At 36.5% G+C, this 19,290-nt stretch overlaps 4 protein-coding genes and 2 non-coding genes across 6 annotated transcripts in view; 3 read left to right on the forward strand and 3 right to left on the reverse strand.

Annotated features, from left to right (window-relative positions):
• The window catches only part of CBG23841, a gene marked incomplete at both ends in the record, with an annotated part of 9,871 nt that extends 9,098 nt beyond the window's left edge, over positions 1-773 (forward strand). Inside the window, one exon of the mRNA XM_002647893.1 lies at positions 340-773. Within this exon, the coding sequence (XP_002647939.1) occupies positions 340-773 (434 nt within the window). The remainder of the gene's footprint in view (positions 1-339) is intronic.
• Positions 774-2,077: 1,304 nt separating this feature from the next.
• Positions 2,078-4,360, forward strand: CBG23842 (the record flags this gene model as incomplete). The annotated part of the gene is made up of 4 exons (XM_002647894.1): positions 2,078-2,271; positions 2,867-3,023; positions 3,592-3,667; positions 4,185-4,360. The coding sequence occupies 4 exons, from the start codon at positions 2,078-2,080 to the stop codon at positions 4,358-4,360; spliced, it is 603 nt and encodes a 200-aa protein (XP_002647940.1).
• A 456-nt stretch (positions 4,361-4,816) lies between these two features.
• CBG23843 lies at positions 4,817-7,002 on the reverse strand (the record flags this gene model as incomplete). Its single annotated transcript, XM_045241310.1, has 4 exons — positions 4,817-4,909; positions 6,252-6,367; positions 6,419-6,521; positions 6,826-7,002. 4 exons carry the CDS (start codon positions 7,000-7,002, stop codon positions 4,817-4,819), a joined length of 489 nt encoding a protein of 162 aa, XP_045091181.1.
• Positions 7,003-13,198: 6,196 nt separating this feature from the next.
• CBG28186 lies at positions 13,199-13,271 on the reverse strand. Its single transcript has one exon. It is a non-coding gene (tRNA).
• Positions 13,272-14,200: 929 nt separating this feature from the next.
• On the reverse strand, positions 14,201-17,059 carry CBG23844 (the record flags this gene model as incomplete). Its single annotated transcript, XM_045241311.1, has 7 exons — positions 14,201-14,237; positions 15,004-15,113; positions 15,196-15,392; positions 15,440-15,636; positions 15,871-15,980; positions 16,208-16,492; positions 17,024-17,059. 7 exons carry the CDS (start codon positions 17,057-17,059, stop codon positions 14,201-14,203), a joined length of 972 nt encoding a protein of 323 aa, XP_045091182.1.
• CBG28839 lies at positions 15,045-15,116 on the forward strand. Its single transcript has one exon. It is a non-coding gene (tRNA).
• Positions 17,060-19,290: the final 2,231 nt, after the last annotated feature.

Raw genomic sequence — 19,290 nt, forward strand, 5'->3', positions numbered from 1 at the left:
AAAAAAAAAAATGACCCTGGTGTGTTTTCTAGGAAGTTTCAAAGTGGTGGCCCAACTTTTGCAAGTTTGGTTTCCTAGACCACCACGATAAAGTGGCCTAAAATGACCTAACATGACCATGGTGTGTTTTCTAGGTCATTTTAACGTGGTGGCCTAGAAAACCAAACTTGCAAAAGTTAGGCCACCACTTTGAAATGACCTAAAAATGCCTTAACATGACCCTGGTGTGATTTCTAGGAAATTTCAAAGTGGTAGCCTAGAAAACCGAACTTGCAAAAGTTAGGCCACCACTTCAAGATGAATTCGTCTCGAACTATTCTTAGATTTCTTCTTTTCCAGATGGTTCCAACAAACTTCCCTCCCGCTACCGTACGCTCCCTGTTGAAGAGGAGAAGATCAGTTCAGACAACGAGGAAGACCTAAAAAAGAAATCATCGAGAAAATCAGAATCCCCGCACTCTCGATCCCTCTCCCCACGCTCTGGCTCCCCAGAATCTCCTCTCCGTCAAGTGTCTGCCAGTCCTCCGCCACCCCAAAACGATGCTCCACCATCTCGATCCTCAACAGAATCTCCGTTGGAGTCTCCAGAATCACCACAAGCTCCGCTCCCTCCACCACCGCCACCAGAAGATGACGTGGAGATGGCGATTCCACCGCCACCGGTACTATCAAAAGCTGAAACGCGGAAGCAGCTGAAACAACGATTGGCAACGATCAATAAGACACTGGTGGAGACGTCGCCGCCAACAGAAGCCGAAGCTGTTCAAACTTAATTTATTGATTTTTTGAAAAAAAAATTTTTTTTGCGAAAAACGGAAATTTTTGGAGATTTTTGAGCTGGAAATGGGGGCCTTTCCTTTTTGAAATTCGATTTAAAAAATTCCGGGAAAAGTGGGCGGAGCCTAAACTGTGCCGTGTGAAGCTAGAAATTGAAGCTCCGCCCATTTTTTCGGAATTTTTTTTCTAAAATTTCGAAAAATTTAGAAAATCTGAAAATCCAATAAAAATTCTGGAATTTTTGAAAATTCAAAATTTTCGGAAATTCTGAAATTTGGAAAGTTCGAGATTTTCGGGATTTTTACAAAAGTTGGAAAATTCTGATAATCTGGAATTTCGAATTTTCAAAAAAATCTGAAAAACTCATTTTTTGCCTTCAAATAATCTTCTAAAATTTCGAAATTTCCCCTGAAACCTGTCTAATTTGTTCACTGTAAAATTCATAATTTTTTCCTATTTTATCCCCCGAAATTTATAATTTTTCCGTTTTTTTTCTCTATTTTCCTGTCCTGTCCCTCTCCAATCGCTACGGTTTTTCCTTTAAAAAATAACATTGCTAAGCTATTATTCTGGTACCTAAAAATGGTCCCACAACGACAATTACAGTAACCTAAAAAATTTTATTTTGAGATTTAATTTTTTGAACTCGATTTTCGAGCGTTTTTAGTCGATTTTTCCGACTGTTTTAGGGGACAATTACAGAAAAATCTTGAAAAAAAGTGTTCTCGGTTACTGTATTTGACGTTGTGGGACCTTTCTTATACCAGAAAATTAACTGATTGTTTAGTTCTAATTAATTAACCCCTCAAACAAAAAATCACTTTCAAATCTCCATTTCTATGCCCTCCTAGCTCTCAAAAATTGCTCTTTTTTCTCTCTTTTCTAATCAAAAATAATTTAATTTTTTTTTGAAATCAAAATTTTCTAAAATCCAGTCGTCTCTACATTTTTTTGTAATAATTCATTTTTTTTGGCGAAATTTTTCTTGGTTTTTTGTGTCCTTAGAATCTGGTATAAAATGGATTTAAAATTGGGATTTAAAATTGAAAAATTGCTTTTTTTTCAAAAATTTGCTAGTTTTAGGCACTTGAACGTTGTATTTTTGTTTATTTAATTTACAATTTTTCATTGAAATTTGAGTTTAAAAATTTTGAAAAACTAGGCAATAACCCGGTTTTTTGATATTTTAGAATACAATTTTTCACAATAATTTCTGCAAAGAAAACTACAAAATATAGGTTTTCTACAGTAATCTACAGTAATCTTCGCAAAAAATTTGAAATTTAAAGACATCTCGAAAATGAGCAACAAAGAAATTCGAATTGGCGAGAGGGACGATGCGACGTCTTCATCGACTTCTGGAGACCGTTTGGGAGTGCTGCATCTGGAGAAAAATGAGCAGACGACGAAGAAACTCAAGCGGAAGTTGAGAAAGACGGAAAAGACGAATTTGACACGTGGCAGGCTGAGCCAGGAGGACAAGAAGGCGTTCAAGTGTGTAGTTTGTAGTCTAATGCTGAAAATTCCAGATATTCTTCATTATTTTGTAGTTTGTAGTCTCTGAAAAAACCATTTTTCGATATTTTAAATCTATTTTTGTAGTTTGTAGTCTTTTTTGGGGCAAACCCTTAAAACTATGCGAAAATTCCGATTTTCCCGAATTTTCTGGATGTTTTTGTAGTTTGTAGTCTAGTTTAGTTCGAGAAAAACGCTGAAAATTCCAGAACTTTCTCTTTTTTTCCGATTTTTTTTCCTGATTTTTTTGTAGTTTGTAGTTTTTGGAAATTTGAAAAAAAAAATCAAAGATCAGGCGAAAAACAGAATTTTCGAAAATTTTGAATTTAAATTTTTTTATAAAAAATTGCGAAAAAACTGCGAAAAAATGTTGAAAAATTCAGAAGTTTCTAGTATTTTTTCGATTTTTCAAAATTACTTTTGTAGTTTGTAGTCTGACAGTTGTATAGGGGAAAAATTGACAAATCAGGGGGAAATTCGAGTTTTTCATTAAAAAATAAATAAAAAATTGACCTGAAACATGCGATTTTCCCATTTCTTTTTTGTAGTTTGTAGTCTATCTATTCATTTCCAGATTCGCCGACATCGTTCCAATGAACAGCGACTGGCAGAAGTATTTTCGTGAGCGGCTGAGCAATCATTTCGCGAGTTCGAAAATCGAAAAAACGATTTTGAAAGCAGACTATCATGGAGCACTTCTCACGGTTTGGATGGCTGAAAATTCGACACAGGTGAGCTGAAAATTTTCAAAAAATAATTTGTTTCGAATTTTTTAGGTAATGACCTAATTTTATCTAGGTCATGACCTAGTTTTTTCAATGTCATGACCTAATTTTTCTAGGTCATGACCTAGTTTTTTCAATGTCATGACCTAATTTTTCTAGGTCATGACCTAGTTTTTTCTAAGTCATGACCTAATTTTATCTAGGTCTTTGAATTTTCTAGGCCATGATTTAATTTCTGGAATTTTCTAGATCATGACCTAGTTTTTTCTAGGTCATGACCTAATTTTTTCTATGTCATGACCTAGTTTTTTCTAGATCATGACCTAGTTTTTTCTAGGTCACGACCTAGTTTTTTCTAGGTCATGACCTAATTTTTTCAATGTTATGACCTAGTTTTTTCTAGGCCATGACCTAATTTTTTCTATGTCATGACCTAGTTTTTTCTAGGTCATGACCTAGTTTTTTCTAGGTCACGACCTAATTTTTTGGGATTTTTTAGGCCATGACCTAGTTTTTTTCTGAATTTCGAAATTTCAAATTATTGAAAAAAATTTTAAGAATTTGAACATTTCAGATCGGTATCAGTGGAATCGTCGTGCTGGAGACGCGTCACACATTTCAAATGGTCACCCAGGACGATCGATTTGTTGGTGAGTGAAAAAGAGCGACTACAAAAACTACAAAGACTACAAACTACACTTTCCTGAAAATTTTTGCTATTCTGGAATTTTTTGAAAAATTTGAAAATTTGAATTTTTCGAGTTTTTGAAATTTTTAGAAGTTGGAAAATTTTTTCTGAATTTGTGAAAATTTTCGAATTTTTTCCAACTTTTGAACTGCCAAACGTGTAGTTTGTAGTCTGGATACTGTATTTGATTTTTCCAGTACCTTAAGGCTTTTGAATTACTGTAGAATTATAATATTTGGGTTTTAACGAATTGGATTGATTTCGACCGTCATAATCAGTCAATTTCAAATTGGTCAACTACAAAAACTAGAAAGACTACAAACATAATTTTAAGAAAAACCTTTGGCTTTTAAGAAAAATCTTTTTTAGAAAAATCTTAAGTAAAATTTTAAGAAAATTTTAAGAAAAATCTTTGGCGCTAAGGCTAAGGCTACAAACTAATTTCCCAAACTACAAAGACTACAAACTACACTTTTCAGTAATTCCCAAAAAAGGCAGCGTATTCCGTTTCATTCTCGGCGACCGGCTATTCTCACTGTTTGGCGATGGAATGCGTACTCGACCGGCATGGAGAGGCAAAAAGCCACGTGTCAAACGAGTGATTCCCACTTTTATTCGAGGAACACTTCATACCGTTCCAACGGCTTCGGAATAACTTTTTTCGAATTTTTTGAGCCATTTTTGACCATTTTTGAGCTTTTTGGAGCTCTTTTTTGCTCAATTTAAGCCATTTCGAGCCAATTTTGACTATTTTTTTTGTTGATTTTTCATTGCTTTTAAAGGATTTTTTGTAATTTTTCGGAGCATTTTTGAGACATTTTCTGTTGATTTTTCATTGTTTTTGACCCATAAATATACAATTTTATTTCTCAAAAATTCGAAATATTAGAACAACAAGAGATCCGGAGATCAAAGACATTAGTTAGCAAAGTTTGAAAGACAATGAAAGCTTGACGTGTTAGAGTGGACAGGTATCCGAAAATGCGCCAGCAAGGCGCATTTCTCGAGATGTGAAAAAACTTCTGGCAGGGGTAAAGCTGGATGTTGTGTTAGAGAAATAGAAGGGGGCGGAGCCTATTTGAGGGAAAGGGGCGGAGCCTAAAAAAGGTAACTAATACATAGGCTTATTGACAGTGACGATGGTTGGTTGATGGATCTGACGAGGCTCTGAGTCGTTGTCTTCGCGCTCGGCGTGGATGTGCTCCTGGAATTTTGGAATTTTGAATTTTCACATTTTTTGGATGTTTTGATTTTAAATTTTTTTTTTTGGAAAATCTGAAAATGCATGAAAAACTATTCCGGACTGTCAAAGTTTGAGCTCTCTAGCTCAGCTGGAAGCCGAGATACAGCTATTTATAGTTTAGGCATGAGAGACGCAGACAGTAAGAGTGTCTCGTTGTCTGCGTCTTTCGCATTCCAAACTTCAAATGGCCGTATCTCGGCCCACAGACGTCCTGGGGACTTCTAATTTTCACTATTTTGGTTGAAATTTGTTCTGTTTTTCGGGTATTGCATTTGGAAAAATTTTTTTGTTTTTTGATTTTCGATTTTCGAATTTTTTCACCATTTTTTGTCTGCTTGGAAATATGTGAAAAAATTACATGAAACTGTTCGACTTTCATCTTCCTAGCTCATCTGGAAGCCGAGATACAGCCATTTATAGTTTAGCATACTTGCGACGGGCCGGGCCTTCAAAAAGTTTGTCAAGGCCCGGCCCGGGAGGTCCGGAAGGCCCGGACAGTTGGCGCCAGCTTCGATTTTCAGGCAAAAAAGCATTTTGTTGAGAAAAAAGTTGTTTTTATGATCTAATTTTAAGCTATTGTCGGAATAAAAAAAGTGAGACTCGGTGTTTGCGTACTTTGATTCCCGCCTCTCCCCACCGACGCTCCGCCCATCGCTTTGCAAGTGCGGCGTGGTGTTTTGGCGCCCCACTTGGAGATCATATTTTCTATGAAAATCTCATTAAATCCGATGATCTCCCACGTGGCGCTAAAACACCACGCCGCACTTGCAAAGTGATGGGCGGAGCGTCGGTGGGGAGAGGCGGGAATCAAAGTACGCAAACACCGAGTCTCACTTTTTTTATTCCGACAATAAATAGTAAATATTGAACTTGTAAATGGTCAAAAAATAATTTTTTTCTGTCATTTTTTCGGAAGTGAGATCGGACGGAAAATTGCATTTTTGAAGCAAAATAACTGTTTTTTTTCCCAAAAACTAATTTTTTTGCTAAAAAATTCTCAAAAATTTATCAAAAAAAAAACTTTTTTTTAAATTTTGACCAAAAAATACCCATCCGAGTCTTCCGGGCCGGGCCGGGCCTTCAACGATTTTCGCAAGTATGTAGTTTACGCATGAGAGACGCAGACAATTACAGTGTCTCGTTGTCTGCGTCTCTCAAATCTTGAAAGCGCTGTATCTCGGCTCCTGGGTGAGCTAGAAACTTGAAAATTTTCACAATTTAAAGCAAAATTCTCAATTTTCAGCTCCTTCTGAATTTCCAATTTTCTGGAAATTTCGAAAACTGCAAAAACTACAAAACCCACAATAAAATGAATTCCAACATGTGCTTGCCATGCGTTGAACAGCATGAAAACCGTCAAAAATGTGTACATTGCCAGCGATTGCAAATAGAAGGCTGCGTTCTTGTCGTTGTGCATGGCTGGAAGAAAAAAAATCGATAATCAACTTATTCATTTTTCCAAAAACTCACTGTCAAACATCCAATTGGAGATCATCAGAATATAGAATGGTTTGAAGAAGAAATAGAAGCTGAAGATGAGAAGAGCATAGCAGGAAAGGATGACGTGGAACATCTGAAGGTTTTGTAGTTTTTGTAGTTTATAGGAATTCGAATTCTACATTTTTTGAAATTCTAAATGTTGAAAATTTCGTGTTTCTAGCTCATCTGAGAGCCGAGTTACAACGCTTTGAAGTTTTTAGAGACGCAGACAACGAGACACTCTAGCTGTCTGCGTCTCTCACGTGCAAATCTTCAAAGCCATGTATCTCGGCTCCCAGAAGAGCTGGAAAGCTCAAATTCACACAGATTTGGCTAGTTTTTCATGTATTTTCAGATTTTTTTTGCAAAATTTTGAACGTAGTAGAAAATTTACTTACCGAAATTGCCACCACTGGCCACACGAATCGATGTCTCTTTGAGACTATAGCAATTACAGTAAGAACGGATACTGTAGTTGGGACCAGAAGTACAAACATTGCTTTTTTGAATTTCAGATACAGTAATCCAACGAGCAGCAGGATGACGACCATTCCGATGGCGGCGATCGCTTTCATTGTGTGCTGAAATTTCGAAATTTCGATTTTTGAATTTTTGAATTTCTGAATTTCTGAATTTCTGAATTTCTGAATTTCTGAATTTCTGAATTCCTGAATTTCTGATTTTTATGTTTTGTGTTTAGAATTTTCAAAAAAAAATTGTGATTGTCGAATTCCGGAATCACTTTGAATTTCCGAATTTTGAAATTTAGAAACTTTTAGCATAGTCCAATAACAGGATTTTTTTTTTCGCATTTCTGTGAAAAAACCGAATTTCTAGCTGCTCTAGAAGTCTAGATACACCACCAGCTTAAAGTTTTGGAAGTGAGAGAGTGAGGAGGGCGCAGACGACTAGACACTCTAGCTGTCTGCGCTCTCCCTCCATCTCCTGCTATTTCGCATGCAAATTTCAAAACGCCATAACTCAGCTGAAAATAGAGCTAGAAATCTGCACTTTTCGGGAGAGACAGGCCAGTTTCAGACCGTTGACTAACGTTAAACCTTACATTGATGTGAAGTTTTCCAAAAACAAATTTCGGCGTTGTTTGAGTTTGACCATACGGACGCTTCTCACGCATTTGAGAAGACGATGAGTCTTGTATCATCACCATGGTGCTTCTTTGGCTGAAATTGTATTTATTTCGGAATAAAAAACTTTAAAATTGACCTCAGATGTCTCACGTAGACATCTGAATCAGATAGACGTCTTCAAAAAAAAAAGAGAAAAAAATAGATATTACACTGTCTACAGGCGTATCCGTCCACTTTTTTATTGGCCCACATATCATCAAACTAACACATAAAAATGATATGCAAACTGATGAAAAAAATTGAAGTGATAAGAAGGAAATGACATTGAAAATAAGATTACGGTAGATATTATCTGTGTAGACCCTGGTTACTGAAAAAAAAAACTTTAAATCGCAGAAATTGAGCTCAAAGCGCATGCATGAGATACGATACGCGAAATTCCAGAAACTCTTGGAATTTCGAAATTCTGTATGTAATCAGAAAACTGAATATTATCTTCACATTTTTTGTGGAAAAGCCGAATTTCTAGCTGCTCTAGGAGCCGAGATGCGCTAGTTCAAAGTTTTGAAGGTGAGAGAGTGAGGAGGGCGCAGACGACTAGACACTCTACCTGCCTGCGCTCTCTTCTCTTCCTTTGCTATCTCGCTTGAAATTTCAAAGCACCGTAATTCAGCTTTAAATAGGGAGAATGGCAAAAATGTTATGCCTATAGCTCACCTGGGAGCTGAGATACGGCGCTTCGAAGATTTGAGAGACGCAGACAACGAGACACTCTAACTGTCTGCGTCTTTCACCTCAAACTCTTCTAAGCGCTTTATCTCGGCTCGCACAAGAGCTAGAAAGCTCAAATTTAGACATTTTTGATTAGTATTTCAAGTATTTTCAGATTTTGCATTAACTTTTTCAAAGTCTGTGAAAGTTTCTTGATGTTTCTTTGAGACTATAGCAGTAACAGTAAAAAAACATGAACGTCCAAAATTTTAACCCTCACAAAGCAAATGACCATGTCGAAAAGGGAAGAATCTGGCCTTTTTTCTTTTCCAAAAATAATCAAGAATCGGAATCTTGCCGCGTCAAGTGCCTTTGAGGAGGAAAACCGAATGAAAATGCAATTTCCGATGAATATCGACATCGGAATATTCTAATCTTCAACATTCATCTTTCTATGAAGCTTCTCCCAATCAGGCTCCGCCCACTTTTCCGTAGATTACTTTTTAATGCAAAATGAAACAGGCTGGCGGTGGAGATCAAAGGGAAAAAATGATGGGCGGTATTGAAAAAAAAAGAGATATGATTGCGCATATCAATCATTCATCTTATCAATAAAAGAATATGCAAAGAATTATGGCAATTGAAGAAGCGGAGATCAGAAGGAATGGACATACCGACAAACAGATACGCAGATTTTCAAAAACCGTGTTTTCTCTGATAGAAACTAGCAACTTTGAGCTCGATTATCTCGATTCCTGTTAAAGATATCAAAAACTTGTCAATTGATGACCTAGTTATCATAACATCACCAATATTTTATCAGTCGACAGCTTTTTGATATCTTCAATAGAAATCGAGATAATCGAGCTCAAAGTTGACGGTTCGGGTGGCCTTCTATTAGAGGGAATACGGGTTTTTCTTCGAAAAATCGGATTTTTAGCAAGCTAGAAAATGTGTAATATCTAGATAGGATCTTTTCGATTTTTTGAGATTATAAAGTTGATTGGAGTGGAACCTTCTTTTGGAAATCTTGAGTAAGATGGACTAGTTTCTGAAATTCTAGGTCATACTAACCAATTAAAACGTTCTTGTGGGAAATTATTGAAATAGGGACGAGTTTTAGAAATTCCAGGTCACACTAGGCAATTCACAAGAATTAAAAAGATTAGAATCTCTGAAAGATGCTGAAACAGAGTTTTCTTAGAAAAATACGTGTAAAAATGAAGAGAAATACATAATGTATATCTAGTTTAATGAAGGACGAAAAATGGTGGCCTAACTTTTCTCGAGGTGGCCTAACTTTTCCATACCTCTGAATTTTTCAATAAGTCAACTAGCGCTGTTTTCAGCTTGGCTACATTGCTTGGAAAATTTCGAGCGAGACAGCAGAGGATAAGAGAGACCGCAGACAACTAGAGTTTCTAGCTGTCTGCGCTCTCCTCACTCTCTCACCTACAAAACTTCAAATTAGTGTAGCTCGGCTCCTAGAGCAGCTAGAAATTTGATTTTTTCTCAAAAATGTAGAGAAAATATTCAATTTTTTACTAAATCCAATATTGTCAATTTTCTGAAATTTTTAAAACCTTCAAAGTATTGTATTTCCTGTAATAGATCGCCAATTCCTATCTACTTGACGTTTGAGCTCAAATATCTCGACTCCTATAGAAGATATCAAAATTTTGTTAGTTGATAAAATGTTTGTCATAATATAATCAGCATTTTTGTAGATTCAAAATTTTGCTATCTTTCACAGGAGTCCAGATAAATAATATGAAAGGGACCAAGTACGCCTTGGCGCGGAAGAGAGGGGACCTCAAGAAAGCTTGGTTATTTAAGCTCAATTATCTCGGTTCCTACAAAATGTATCAAAATTTGGTCAACTAATAAAATTTTTATTATAATATCACCAACATTTTTGTAGTTTACGTAGTTTCGATATCTTTTACAGTAACCGAGATTTTCTAGCTCAAAGATAGCGCTCTTTCTCACGCATCTAATTTCTAGTCCACTAAAATCAATCTCCTTTTGATGTCCTGAAAAACCGTTTTAAGCCCTATTTCATCTGCCCGTCTTGTTCACAGACATAACGGGCATTAGAAAAGAAAAAGGACTAGTTTTATGCCGGCGCGTCTCTCTAATCCGTAATTGGATTTTCTGTGAGAGGGACTCTAAATTGGACGAGTTTTGATCTACTTCTTGTCTTACGGGGTATTACAGACACGTGCTGTTGTGTTATGTCATCAAAGAAGGATATACAGACACACAGACAGACGGAGTGATAAAAAGTGAGAGTGGGTAATTAAGGAGGGGCAATTAAAAATGTATTTGTGTGAAATTTGGAATGAGGCAGAATTAGAGATGGTTTTAAAAGGTGAGAAGAAGAAAACGGGCATATCTTTAGACACATGTATCTTGAAAACACGAAAATTTGTAGAAATATAAATTCATATTTGATTTAAAGCTACTGAAATTTCCAAAGCGATTCTGCAAGTCTAAGTGTTGTTATGATTGTCCAAATGTTCATGCCCACCGTTGTAATTCTTATAAGGTGGTGCAACTTTGGCATGCGATAACTCAGCTCAAAATGTTTCAAATAGTTTCAAACTTCGCCATTTTACTGATGAATTGTTTAAGTTTTTGCATTCCGAATTTGAGTTCAGTACAATGCTTTACACGAATTTTATGTTAGTACAAAGTTGAGTAATTATACGCCACCCTATAAGATAGCCATTGGGCAAAGTGAGTGAGACTGTGACTTATTAGGGTATAAATTGAAGGCATGTTTTGAACGTTTCATGGCAAAACAAAACGTTTCTAGAAGTCAAAAAGCATAAAAACGATCAATATGAAAAAAAAACTGTCCCAGTAGGCTAGAATGAAGTTTCACAATCAGAAGATCTTTGAGTTTTTATTGGGTCAACCTTGAGCTCAATTATCTCGATTTCTGTGAGAGCTATCAAAAATTTATCAACAAATCAAATGATGATGGAATTATGATGAATAAGTTATTAGTTGACAACTTTTTGATATCTTTCACCGGAATCGAGATAATCAAATTCTAACTAAGCCATTTTTCGGTAGGTTGCGACCGCGTAGCTTGACCTATCTCTGAACTTTGAAGCCATATATCTAATTTCATGTAAAAAATATCAAAAGTTTGTTAACTGATAAATTAATTATCATAATATCAACAACATTTTATCAGTTAACTACTTCTTGATACCTTTTACAGGAACCGAGATATAAAACCTCAAAGTTGACAGTATCTCGCCGAGAAAAGTTTTGAAAGTTTTCCTGTAAAGTTTACAACTTTCTATGCTAATCCGATCACAAGAAAAGGAAGAATATCTGAACGCGTTCACAATAGAAGATTCTCGAGAAAAAAGTGAAATCGTTTTGCCTATTGTTATCCCCCCAAGGGGTGGCCTTTTGTCACCTTCTCACCTAAACGAGATTAGAATTTTTACACCCAAAAAAATAATCGAGAATGTGTTAAGCTAAGGTCGTTGTGTGTAAGAAATAGAGGCTAACAGAAATCTTACAGTTTATTTTTGCAAAAAAAAACCTGTTCAGCCAATTACGTCACCAAAAAGCTTCTTGGTCTCCAGAGGCTTCCGGTTCAAAGGAGAGAAAACAAACTTTCAACTTTGAGCTTAATTATCTCGATTTCTGTCAAAGTTATCAAGATATTGTCAAATGATACATTATTCATCATGATATCACCAACTTTTTATTAGTTGTCACATTTTTTATATCTTGTGAAGGAACCAAGATAATTGAGCTCAAAGTTGACGGTCAAGGAGCAACCTTATACATATAATAGGACCCTTAACTATGAGATAATTTATCTCGGTTCCTGTTGCAGATGTTCAAAAGTGGTCAACTATTAAAATGTTCAGCATAATATCATAAACATTTTATCAATTGACAGATTTTTGACCTCTTTCTTAGGAACCTAGATAATTGAGCTCAAAGTGCAGGTATAGGTCGAGCTATACCAAACGCTGGCTTAGAGCTTGATTATCTCGGTTCCCATAAGAGTTATCAAAAAATGGCTAATCGTTATACTGTTTATCATAATATCACAAACATTTGATAGGTTAATACACTTTTGATATGTTTCAGAGGAACTGAGAAAAATTAGCTCAAAGTTGACAGCTTCTATTACAGGTGTATGGTAGTTTCAAACACCGTATCTCGCTTGGATGAATTTTTTCAGAAAAGTCAACAACTACAAAAATGAAGCTCTTTTTTTGTTTTATGAAATTCACCAGTTTCAGAATAAATAAGACTTTCATGAGACTATCTTAACTGTGACTGAATCTGACTTGGTCAAAATAAAATAGTAACATCTGGCTAAACAGAGGCGGAATAAAGATATCTACATATATACATCCACAACAACAAGAAAAAAGGCATTTGGATGGTAATGAAAAAAGAGAAAGATGAAGAAAACAAGTTACTAACTAACTAACCACAAATGGCTATAGACGGTTTAAAGTAGCAAATTTGCAGAAGGAAATTTCTGGGATTCTACCGGGACTAGACAAATAAAATATAGACTTTCAGAATTCCCATTTTCAGGCTTTCGAATGATACCCAAGTCGGGTCGTAACTAAGATATTTATCTGATTTATACAGGCTTCAAAACTTGACACATAAAATTTCGAAAAAAAAACATTTTTTGAAGTGCCTAAAACACTCGAGAAAAGTTGCCTTTTCACCACAAAAGAACTGCTTTTGACCGTCTCGGTGACGATTCGACGATTTAGTCTGTATTCCGGGAAAATGAGGATAAATGGAATGAAGAGGGCGTATATGCAAATCGCAAAAGATGCTATCCGCGCGCCCCCAAAGGATTATATGAGGTGGAAACTTACAAACCTCCAAGATTCGTTCCCTACTTGCTTTATGAGGTGTGGAAAGGTGAATATCCGGGTATATCCACATCCTAAAAAAAGAAAAAAAGATTTGACCCAGGCAGGGATCGAACCTGCAATCTTCTGATTAGAAGTCAGACGCCTTATCCATTAGGCCACAAGGCCACGAGAGACTAGAGGTGGTGAGGGCGTACAAGTGTGTGTGTGTGTGCACTAGGCGGTGGCCGGCGCAGCCGACTGGCAGGAGATGAGTCATGTGGTGTGTGTTATTTTTTGTGGATTTTTTTTCAAAGAAGAGAAAAAAGAAAAAGGGAGAACCAAGAAGGAAGAAGATGAAACCAATTGTAAATAGTCACTGAATAGTGAAAGCTTTTTTTCTACGTCATATAAGGGGGGTTGAAGGGCTAAAAGTGCTTGTTTTATGACTATCAAAAGATACTTGACAATAAAAAAGAAGAAGAAGAACAGAGAAAAAGGAAAGAAGAAGGTAAAATTCTTTGGCTTTTTACCAATTTTTATTGGGCTAGTCAGGGAGGTGAGATAATTGTGACGGCTTTGGCAAATTGGTGGGAAAATTGTTTAAATTTAAAATTTTCAGTTTTTAAGGAAATTTTATGTTTAAACTGCATTCTTTGAGCTGTTTATCGAGAAAAATCACGAAAAAAATACATTTGAAAATTAATATAAACGAACAATTTGCTGCCTGCGCCTTTGAATATTACAGTAACCTGAGAAAAAAAAATCGTTTTACGGTAAAAATAACTGTTTAAAAGCTGAAAATACGTATTTTATTTAATTATTAACGTTATTGCAGCAAAAAATAGAAGAAAAATAACCAGAAAACCATTAAACCAAAATTTTCAGAAAAATTGAAAAATTTTTGAGTTATGTGCCTTTAAAGTCTACAGTAACTCGAAAATATAACTTCCATTGGTTTTTCGGCGAGAAAAAGGTTTAAAATGTTGAGAAAAGCTATAATTACGCCATTTAATGAGTTCAATAGTTCTATTTCCGCAAAAAGTTTCAGAAAAATCATTAAAAAAAGCTTTAAACCAGAGTTTCCGGGAACATTACGAAGAATGCATCTTCAAATACTACAGTAACCGTTTTTCGTTTGTAATTGAGTTTTCACTGAAAAAGTAACAATTTCTTAGAATTTTGCAATTATTTTGTCTGAAAAAAACCCGAAAGTTTTTGTTTTTTGAGTTACGAAATGTGCTCGAGCGCAAAATGTAAATACCGTAGTAAAAACTAGCCTTAATCTCGAGAAGAATGGAAAAACCCGGGAAAAAAAACTATATTCAAAAAATGACCCAGGAAAAACCACAACAATTCATAAATGCAAATCTCGATGATGACACAAAAACAGTTTCTAGCTACGCAGCGCGGCAAAACAGAAAGACGATTCGAAAGCTAACGGGATAAAAATGTACAAGAAAGGGAAAGGGAAGAGAGGAAAGGCCTGTGTGTTATCTTCTTCATTCCGATGGAAGAACCTGATGAATCTGTAGAGAAGACGTCAATTGGAGACGCAGACGTCTGGCGAGAAGAAGAAGCTGATATGATCAATTAGGGGATGTTGTCACTTTGGAGATGGATATGGGAATGTTAGACATTTCGGAAACAATTGTCCCGACCTTGTGATGATCACACTAAAAATATATGCCGTATGACATTATTGTTTTACAGTTTTCTCAGTTTCTGTAAGAGATATCAAATATCTGTCAACCATGAAAATGTAGGTGGCATTATGGCAAACATTTTATCAGTTGACCACTTCTCGATTTCTTTTACACGAATCGAGATAATTGAGCTCAAAGTGAAGTAGGTCTCTCTCCGTACACTCTAACCTTCCTTTGCACATCCCTCTCCCTATCTCTTCTCTTTTCTTTCTCACCTCCCCCACATATACTTCCTCCCTCCCAACTGTCTCTTGTCAGCAGCGTGGCGCAGTGGAAGCGTGCTGGGCCCATAACCCAGAGGTCGGTGGATCGAAACCACTCGCTGCTAGAATCTTTTTTTTAATCTTTTTTATAGGTCACCTAAAGGATAGGGGTATCCTCTGAAGCTTATTTTGAATGAATTTTACCTGGAAGCATGCTCCTTGAACTATAAATAAACCATTTCCTCGGTGTATCTGCTCCATAGATATTTTCTTATCCCACACTTTCAATCTCAATATCTTCTCCTTCACAAATTTCCGATACTTCGGATTGCTCAAAATCATCACGGCGCAAGAACACATCGAGTGAGATCCCACAAGGAACATTGTGTCCATTGCCAGCTCTGAAAATTTTTAGGAGTTTGTAGTTTTTTTAGTCTAGACCACAAACCTTGCAGTCCGATTGCTCCTGTAACCACAACAAACATACAAACAGATAAAGGTACAACTATCAACATTCCAGGTATGAGCAATTGCATTAATAAACTGAAAAGTGCCGTTTTGTGTATTTGGTACATTTGGCGGGACATCGATTTTTGGTGTTTTTGAAGAATCACCATCGTGTCAACTCCCAGTGTTAAACCGTATCTGAAATTTTGTAGTTTGTAGTTTTTGTAGTTTGTAGTCTTCTTACGTATAAACAATTACCACAAAGCAATCGGCTCCTATCCCAACTACCGCTAACCAAGAATTCAATTTATAATCATAAACTTCAAATGCATCTAATTTCAACCAATTTAGACATTGCGGCCAGTTTTGGAAGAGTTTTGGGTTACTGTAGAGGGATCACTGTAGTTACTAACAATTGTCAAATAGTCTTGCTTTTGCTGGTAGGTCAATTTCGACTTCCACATTGCAAATGACGTGGCAAATGGGAAAATGTGGGTCAATAATATACATCCCTTTTTCAAGAAACGATTGGGGGGATTTGTCTAAAAATTTTGAATTTTTTACAGTTAAAAAATGTTTACGAACTCGATTAATGGTTTGCGCTGAATTATGTCGAAAAATAAAACAAAGAAGGAATTTCAAATGCCAAAATAAATGTGTAAATTGTCATGCTTAAAGGTGGGGGACAGGAGATTTTTCGTAGTTTTTTTGTAGCTAGACTATGCATTCTACCGTCACGGTGTACAACGCTTAATGTCACTCTGCGTACATCTGTCGTCCTCGCCTTTATGTATGCAATCGGGCGTGCGCTTTCTCTTTGCCCGCGTGGCTCAGTCGGTAGCGGCGCCGCACCCTCAATCATCGCCCTCACAAGTTCAACTCCTCGAGGGGCATCTTTGAACGGAATTTCGAGAACATTATTTTTTTCATGTCCCCCCACCTTTAAATGAGGACTGGTAATTTCAGCACCTGTATTGTATCCAGCAATTAGTGGGAAGAAATAATAGCCGGGACAAAAAAGGGACATGTGACACTTGGTGAGAAAACTGGCGAGCTGCAAAAAAACTCGGTTTGAAGGTACAGGGAGGTCATATATGAGGCAAATGTGAAATTCTTATTTTTCCGAATTTCGAAACTTCTCGTTGTCTGATTTTTTGTTTAGTTGTTGTAAACTCCCTAGGTCTGAAATTTGAGATAATTTATCTCGGTTCCTACGAAAAATATCAAAAATCTGTAAACTGATAAAATGTTGGTGATATTATGATAAATTTTATTTTATCAGTTGCCAAATTTTCGATAACTCTCACAGAAATTGAAATAATTCAGCTCAAAATGCACGAAGCGTTCTATTAGAAGAGGTATTATATTTTGGGAAATCAAGAATTCCGAGAATCAGAGAAAAATTCAAAAAAAAATCAGAAGTATCCGAAGAATCAAAAATTATATTTTTAAGATTCTGAGATTGTGATTGTGAGATTTAGCGAATTCTCAGATTTACAGAAAACTCTAAAATTGTGAAATTTTGAGATTCTGTAATTCCGAAAGTCTGATATTCAATCATGAAAATTCAGAGCCCTTCCTGTACCTGTAAATAACACAAACAATACTTGTAACCCTTCATTTTCGGAGATTGAAACCAATTTAAATAGAAGCTGATCAAATTAACAGGAATCGAAGCGATTGCAATTGTATGTAAAACAACAGTATAGTAAGTAGGAATAATTCCGGATAAGGAGGTCCAAACGCCATTTTTTGAACAAAAATTGGTAAAAGAGTGACATGGTATTTTTTTTTTGGTAGATTTACATGCGGAAGTTATTCAATTTTGGTGAGAAAAATGAAATTATTAAATGGTTACGTACATAGATATGACATGTGTCTAGGAGCAAAGAACGAGACATTTTGGGTGAAAATACTGAAAATGCACATTTTTGTGAGCTTTCAAAAGTTTGGAGAAAGTTAGACACATCAAATTTATGTTCCTCCATAAGCCTGACAATTTTAGATGGTACAAATAGGAAACAGGAAAAAATATTAATTTAGAGAGATTTGCCTGAACATTAAATTTTTGAAGTCCTGAAAATAATAGAATTCCATCCAGCCCCTTACTGTAGATGATCTCATGAAGTTCAATTGCAAACAAGTATTTACAATGGGCGGCAAGATTCCTCTTTACACTTTGCATCCATTCATTCAGAAATTCCTGAGAAGTGATCGAATGGAAACAGTGCTATTCGAAGAATGCAGGTGTCAATTTAACGATTTTCCTATTCAAAACATTCTTCGAGAAATACCGTATACATCAGCGTGTCAGATTTTCGTCCATGTGAGTTTTTCAGAAAATAGTCAAGTTAGTCCTGAAAATGTAGTCCAGAATTTTGTAATTTGACTGAAAATTTCAGAATATACCAAACAACAAATCCAACAAAACGAGATAAGCGGTTCTAAAGTGCACAGGTAAAATGCGAACGGATCCGTTCCGGTGTCCACTAGGTTTTCTATCCGTAACGGGTCCGTTACGGGCAGTTTCGCGAATCTGAGTTCGCGAACGGATCCGTTTTTTCAACATTCGCAATCGGACAGGATACAGATGCAGCTGGAGGTCGAGAGATAGCTCCCATGCCCATTCGCGAACGGATCCGTTCCGGATGGCCGAGTTGTGAGGGACTAGCTTTCTCTTAACTCTTCCATCATCATTTTGCATCTTTTTTTTTGTATTTTTAATCTATTTTTGCCGTTTTTTCCAACTTCTCTCGGCAATTGAGTCAATTTCTGTCTATCAAAGTTTTCGAAAGGCGATTCTACGATGAAAAAAAGTTTGTAACACAAAAGTAATTCTTCGAAACATAGGGTTTGTTATAGGTATCACTTAACCTCTCCGTGAGCAAAAGGAACAAAAAATATTGATTTGATGCTCACTTTTGCAAAAAGCAAGTTGCTAGCTTAAAGGGGGACTCCGACCAAAAATTTTTATTGCGTTAAAATGTGTTAAAAGCAGGGTTGCAATCTGACGGGCTGGCCGGCCCGAGGGAAAAAAAACCAGGGCCCGGCCCGGTCCGGCCGGCCGGCAATTAATTAATATTTGAACGCGCGCCATTTTTATTATCTCTCCGAGTACTACGATCCTTCAACGAACGAATCGGTTGAGGAGTATTGGAAAAGAAAAAGATTCGAATACCCCGGACTGTACTCAGCAGCACTTTTCGTTTTTTCGATTGTTCCCAGTGAAGCCATGTGTGAGACTACGTTCAGCACTGCGTCGTTTTTGTTAGATAAAACAAGAACAAGATTACTGTACAAGCGTGTGGAGATGGTCGTTCGGGGTTCGCAAATAGCCACGAAATTTCCACACTGGCTCGACTGATTCTCTCACTAATTGTTGTGATTTTTCTAGTTAATTTTATGTTACTTTTCTATCTTTTTTGTTGGATTGGTTGATATGAGCTTTAATTTTCTCCCCCGGTTTCCATTTCTTTGTTTCCCCTTGTTCATTTATACGGTTTTTACATTGTTATGCTACTTGTTAAGAAATAAATTCAAATAATTCTTCAATAATTTCTGTTTTTTCTTAAATTCGAACGGGACGAACCGGCCGAACCGGCCGGGCTGGCCGGGGCTTCCGGCCGGGGCTTCCGGCCGGGCCGGGCCGGGCCGGAGAAAAAATAATCTCGGTCCGGCCCGGCCGGTTGCAACCCTGGTTAAAAGTTATCTATTTTCCGAATATTATTGCGAAAAAATTCAAAAAAAATCCGAAATCCCCGAAAAACGGCGTTGAAAAGGAAGAAAATTCAAAAAAGGTGTCGCCGGGGGACGAGGATTTTCAGTGAGAAACCTAGGCCACGGCACCCGACA

This window comes from Caenorhabditis briggsae (assembly GCF_000004555.2).
Source record: "Caenorhabditis briggsae complete genome, chrI, whole genome shotgun sequence".
Classification (NCBI taxonomy): domain Eukaryota; kingdom Metazoa; phylum Nematoda; class Chromadorea; order Rhabditida; family Rhabditidae; genus Caenorhabditis; species Caenorhabditis briggsae.